This window comes from Sesamum indicum, linkage group LG9 (assembly GCF_026168435.1).
Source record: "Sesamum indicum cultivar Baizhima isolate 11 linkage group LG9, ASM2616843v1, whole genome shotgun sequence".
Classification (NCBI taxonomy): Eukaryota; Viridiplantae; Streptophyta; class Magnoliopsida; order Lamiales; family Pedaliaceae; genus Sesamum; species Sesamum indicum.
The window spans coordinates 16537982-16544680 of record NC_142665.1 but is presented as its reverse complement, the minus strand read 5'-3'; the positions used below and the strand labels follow the sequence as shown (position 1 = coordinate 16544680).

Sequence of the window (6699 nt, the reverse complement as noted above, 5' to 3'; positions counted from 1 at the left end):
CAAAAAGTTAATAAACCCTTAAGTTAAATTGTTATAAACATTCTCTTAAAATTTTAAAAAATTCTATACACCAAATTATCAAACGCTACTTAGATACTTCTCAAGAAATATTATAGGGAAAACTTACATAATATTTGTATTTGTATGAGTGTTTTGTTTTGTATTTTGGAGATAGAGAGAGAAAAATAGAGATAAATAAGTGTGTGTTGAAGATGGATGGTATGTTTGGATTTGTGTTTTAAGGTAATTTAAAATATTTTAAAATAAGTGGTGTAGGTTCGATGTTGGTGTTTGAGAGACAAAAATTACTGTTCAATATCAAATCATATCTTTTTTATATATAAATATGTATATATATAGATAGATATTGTATGTTTAATATTGTATTTTTGAAAAATAAAAATTATTATTTATTGTCAAATTATGTCATATTTATATTACATATATAAGTATATATATTTATATATACTATATATAAATAGTTGAAAAATAAAAAAAACACACAAATAAGGTGTAAAAACACAAAAACAAACATCGAGTTTTGTTTTATCTTGTTGGGAAGTACGAAAACATGAAACCAAACATAGTGATGTTCCCCGTGTGATTTGTACCAAAGTGATGAGTTGTGAATTATCTAAATATTAATCTGTACACGGTTTTCGTGAGCATATATAAAAAATTATGATGTAAGATGAAGAAAAAATAAATGTGATAAGAAAGAAAAAAGATCTATGAGAAGAGAGAAATATAGGATGAGGGGAATATTGTAATTATAAGTTTATTAAAAATATAGAACTTTGTAAGAAAAACAAACTTGGATAAGCTTGCAGAGAGAAACATAGAGCAGTGGGTGAGACAAAAAAAATTATAATATTGTTAAATTATTAAAAATTTTGAAAATTACTATTCTAATCAGATTTATTTCAAAGCGAAGAAATGAATTTAAAGATAAATTTGAGTATTCAAAAATTAGTATTGCAAAATATTCTATTTTATAATAACAAGTCTTTATTGAACGCGATTTCGACGAGCATATAAAAAAGTATTATAGTGTAAGATGAAAAGAAAAAAATTATGAAAAAAATCGTGGTAAGAGAGTGATAAGGAAAAAAGTTTGTTAGAGTTCCGAAAAAAAATATGAAATGGGAGAGATAATTATAAGTTTAATAAAAATATAGAAATGTAATAAAAAGAAATATGAAAAAGTTAGATGAGACAGAAACAATAGAATAGTGGTTGAGAGGAAAAAAAATTATAATTATAAGAACATTTTTAAAAAAAAAAAGTAAATTACTGTTCTAATTATTTTTTTTTGTGAATTGAAGGGTAAATTTGGATATTTAAAAGTTAGTATAATAATATTTTTTTTTATAATAGTAAAGACATAGATATAAATGATCCAACGATTCATAGTTAATGTTGATACAAATTACGAAAATAACATGGTGGGGTCCATGTATTATAAGATAGATAAAACGTTAGATATGCACAATTTTGATTGGTGTGGACATTGACAAACCCTGGTGATCGAATTTTCCCATGTGCGTATTTGGTAGCCGTTGATTCTAAGGCGATTTAGATGGGAGGATATTTCTAATGTGGGTATGGCCCACTAGAATTGTCTATTGTGGACCCACAAAGATTCTGCAACTCCACGCGTTCCCTCTCTATCTCTATCTCTCTTATCTAGTTGGTCTTTTTATTTTATTTTATTTTTCAAAAAGAAGAAGGCCGGAACGAGTAAATATAAGGGTAAAGTACATGTATATTGGGTTAGATTTAATTACATAAATATTTTTAATTATTTATTTATAAGTGATTTTTTTAAAAATTATTTTTAATTATTTAATTACATGTGATGTTTTTTGAAATTATATGAATCAAGCCCATAAGTTAGGCAGACTAGCCCAATTAGCTATACAGGCTTACCTATTGCTTTGCTGAAGTGGCAGACCTAACAAACAAGTACATTCCAGTTGGACATCTTATCATATAGCTAGGTGGACACGTCATATGGCTTGCCAACACATTAGTACATGTCAGTGTAAATTGCAAAATATCTTCAGGTGGTTCAAAGTAAATTGGTAGCAAATGAACTGAGAATTAATAAGTAATCGATTTCCTTATTTTCAAGCAGATATGGGGGGTTCAGTCCAACTCACGTATCTCGGTCAATATTTATCCAAATCAAAAATGGTTCTTTCTAATGATAGCTAACTTAAAGGGCTCTCTAATACCATACGACACTCCAAAACAATCTTGGTATACTATGCCTATAAATAAAAGTTTTGAGTAGTCATTTGGTAATATCAAGTCCAATCCGCTCCAATAACATGTTTACTCTTTTTTTGTCGGCTTGACAAAAATCAGTCCGACCCGATATAACATGGAAATGGGGTGGATTTAAATCCATTGGGGCCCATTTGCTTTGGATAAAATTTTTATTGTCGTTTTTGCCCTCAATTATATGATTTTTGGCCTTTTAAAAAAAAAAAATGGCCCACCTCAATCGGCCATCTCTTTGTCTCTCTCACTATATATATTATTTAACTTTTATTAATGTATATAAATATATATTGCATTTTAAGCAAAAAAAAAACTAGGAAGAGTGCTAATAAAAAAAATTGAAGGGTGTTTTTGGAAAATACAATTAATCCGCATCTCAATCCCAAATTATAATCTAAAGTAAATATTATTTAATTATATCCATTATTTTATCAATATAAGTAAACATGAAATTGGACTAATTAATTTAATCAATTTTAACTCGATCCCAATAATATTTTAATCTGCATCTCAATCACAAATAAATCCCATCTCCTTAAGTAAACATAACCTAACAGTATAAAAATATAATCTCATTAGTTGATTTAAAAATATTTTTATTTTTGTGCGAAAATCTACATAGAATTAAAAAATACTTATTTTTTATTAAAAATTAAAAAATAAAAATAAAAACAAAAAAACAAACGAGGGTCGATAACATTCCGACCTAGTGGTTTAGTTCTTGTTATCCAAGAACCCTTTTCATTTCTGCTTTAGTTGATTCGGTAGTCTGAGTTTTTCTTGAAAAACAGCATCTGAAAATGGCGAAATCACCTGAAACAGAGCACCCAGTGAAGGCTTTTGGATGGGCTGCCAGAGATACATCTGGCTTCTTTTCTCCTTTCAAGTTCTCAAGAAGGGCCACTGGTGAGCATGATGTGCAGTTCAAAGTTATGTATTGTGGTGTTTGCTATTCGGATCTTCAAATGGTCAAGAATGAGTGGGGATGCACTCAGTATCCTTTTGTACCTGGACATGAGATTGTGGGAATAGTAACTGAGGTAGGTAGCAAGGTGGAGAAATTCAAGGTTGGGGACAAAGTCGGCGTTGGATGCCTGGTTGGATCATGCCGCGAATGCGACCAATGTGCTAGTGATCTTGAAAATTACTGTCCCAAACAAATACTTGCATACAGTTCGCCTTACACTGAAGGAACCATCATGTACGGAGGTTACTCTAATCTCATGGTTGCCGATGACCACTTCGTTGTCCGTTGGCCTGAGAATTTGCCCCTCGACATTGGCGCTCCTCTTCTATGTGCTGGTATTACTACTTACAGCCCGTTGAGGCACTTTGGACTTGACAAGCCGGGACTGAAAGTTGGTGTCGTTGGTCTTGGCGGGCTTGGTCATGTAGCCGTAAAATTTGCCAAGGCTTTTGGGACCACGGTGACGGTCATTAGTACTTCTTTGAGCAAGAAGAAGGAAGCGATTGAAAATCTTGGCGCAGACAAGTTTTTGGTTAGCCGTAACCCAGAGGAAATGCAGGCTGCAGCTGGAACCTTGGACGGTATCATTGATACAGTCTCGGCAACTCACGCAGTTGCACCGTTACTGAGTTTGTTAAAGCCCCACGGGAAGCTTATCTGTGTCGGAGTTCCAGAAAAGCCCCTTGAGCTACCCGTTTTCTCCCTGATCATTGGGAGGAAGTTGATAGCCGGCAGTGCAATTGGAGGGTTGAAAGAGACGCAAGAGATGATTGATTTTGCTGCGAAGCAGAATATACTACCAGATGTGGAGATTATCCCAATAGATTACGTGAACACAGCAATGGAGCGTCTTTTGAAATCCGATGTCAAATACCGATTCGTCATCGACATTGAGAATTCATTGAAAGCGGAGTAAGATTCTTGCAATTGTCTGGGACTGCAATAACAGCTTTTAGCATGTCTTGGATTCTTGAGATGCTTTCATCGTCTTTGTTCGACTGGTGCTCATGCTTTTCTTTTCTTAGTTTCATCCGCTGCTTTAGAATAATGAGTGGCTAACGGAAGTGATCGTAATGTTGTTATCATGCTTGCCGTATTTTTGTGGTGATCAATGTATAGTTTCTTCCCTTTCTTTTCTGTTTCACTTTTCTTTTCTCGAGTTTTCTCTCCCCGTCGTCGTCGTCTTGAGTGTTCTCTGTTCAGTAATCAGTCTTCTCTTCTCTCTGTCTCGGTAAGACTCTTCAATCTTCGAAACATAGTCTTTTCTTTACTAATATAAATTATATAATATTAATACTATAATATATATATATAATTATATAATTTTTATATGTATAAAAAATATTTTTTTTTATTATTTACAAAATTTCGATTTTCGGTTCGATTCGGTCACTGAATTGGTGACCAAAAAACCGAACCGAAAACCGATTTTTTTTTTTTAAAAAAAAACCAAAAATTTAGTTCGGTTCGGTTCGGCTGATTTTTCGATTTTCTGCACACGCCTAATGTATACGGCAATTGTATTGTTAATTTGCATCGTGCAAGGGAAATATGACTTACATAAAAAAAAAAAAAAAAAAGGTTTTAGTTCTTGTCAGCTATAAAACTCTGGTTGTTGTGTACTATTATCAATTTTATTTGTATAAAAATGCGTTATTGATTTCTGTGCGAGAACTGAGAATATATTTGAATTAGTTATTTCTAGATATAGGTATATAGGTGTGAAAATTAAAAATATAGATATATGTATTTTTATTTTGACTGAAATTAATTATGAGGGTTGACCAAAATCATTGAGTATGAGAAATTATAAAATAATCAAAATGCCTGTTATAATTTTCTTTTCTTTTTTCGGTACAAGTTTTTGTTTTTTTTGCTTCATTTAAGGTACAATAATTTTCTTTATTTGATGGGCTAAAGTTCAACATGTGCATTGCTCCTTCCCATACAAATTAGCACACAGTGAAGATAAGAGATACATGAACACTTTTGTACATAAATTTGTAAAATGACTATATATAATTACTATGATCAAAATTAAAAATAAAAAAATCACAAAAAACTGATTACCGACTAACAACGCTACTAAATTCGAAAAGTTGGAAAAATAGACTGATAACCCTTAGAAATCATATGCAAATCACCATTAGAAAATACAACACCCCATATCAATATTACCGCACAAATAAGCACTAAAATCATCGTGCATTACCGCAGAAGGCATTTATATATCTAAATTAACCCACAATCGATGGAAAATCAGATGTTTATACCTGGTGATCCAGGAAAAAACCCGCGAGAATACGAGGATTCGTTGGTCTACTTTAAAATGTAAAAATTATCCATATTAATAGTAATTTTGCAATTGTCCACTTACAGCAGTTATGCGAGAACTGAAAATATGTTTGGATTAGTTATTTGTAAACCTAAGCATATAGATGTATAGATGTGAGAATTAAGAATATATTTGGGTTAAATATCTTTTTGTTACTGAAATTAATCATGTGGTTCACGAAATTCATTGAACATAACCAGTTATAAAATTATAAAAAATTCACCTTATCATTTTCTCTTCTTCTGAACAAAAAATGAAAATTCACCTCATAATTTCACAAAATATAATTTAACTTCATCTCATTATCAACCCTCGCGCTATGATCTTTCAATTTCATCATTCGAAATTCATTCCATCAGGGAATGCTGATACGTTTCGTCAGTTTTGCATATCTTTCTCATTAACTTTACACACATTCCGCTACTTTGAAAATCTGCTAGGTATAAAAGCTCCAGTTGGATATAAAAGTTGCAATATAACTCTAGTATAACTCTGTCAGAAGTCATTCTAGGATAAAAGACAAATAATGCTATATATTAAGATCCAAATGCACTTCTACCTTATTTCACATTATAACCGAAATTTTTAAGTTATTTTTTTTGTTTACTTTTGATTCTGCTATTTTTAATATAATTCCGATAAATCATACTAAGAAGTTTTGTCTATCTATAATTATAATTCAGTAATTTTATTTTTAAATTTAGAGAGTATGTCATGTTTCTTGAAATAATTTATTATTCGTAAATTACTTCGATAAAATTTGTGTAATTATACATTAATTTTAATATTCTAATTTTTTTATATGGGTAAATTTCCTCGACATCTCTAAGAATATGTCGAATTACATAAATACCTTTAGTTTTTATAAAAGTATAAGTAATTATAATGGCAAGTACATGCCCATATTTTTAATCATACTATGTTTACTTATTTAAAGAAAAATATATGTATGCATAGATATAAAATGATCACAGCATACCTACCAATAAGAACTAATTTATAAGAAAGTGATAGAAACTTAAACTTTTATAATTATTATAGAAAATAAATAAACAACATATTCTCTTTTTGGGACAGGAAGTATCATTTACCAACATCAACTCAATCATGG

At 30.7% G+C, this 6699-nt stretch overlaps 1 protein-coding gene across 1 annotated transcript; it reads left to right on the top strand.

Moving 5' to 3' along the window:
- The first annotated feature begins 2982 nt into the window (after window positions 1-2982).
- On the top strand, window positions 2983-4385 carry LOC105178286 (8-hydroxygeraniol dehydrogenase). Its single transcript, XM_011101735.3, has one exon. It carries the CDS (start codon window positions 3087-3089, stop codon window positions 4167-4169), a length of 1083 nt encoding a protein of 360 aa, XP_011100037.1. The 5' UTR covers window positions 2983-3086; the 3' UTR covers window positions 4170-4385.
- The last annotated feature ends 2314 nt before the right edge of the window (window positions 4386-6699 follow it).

Coding starts and splice junctions, on each gene's coding strand:
- LOC105178286 (XM_011101735.3), top strand. CDS start 3,087: ATGGCGAAATCACCTGAAACAGAGCACCCAGTGAAGGCTTTTGGATGG.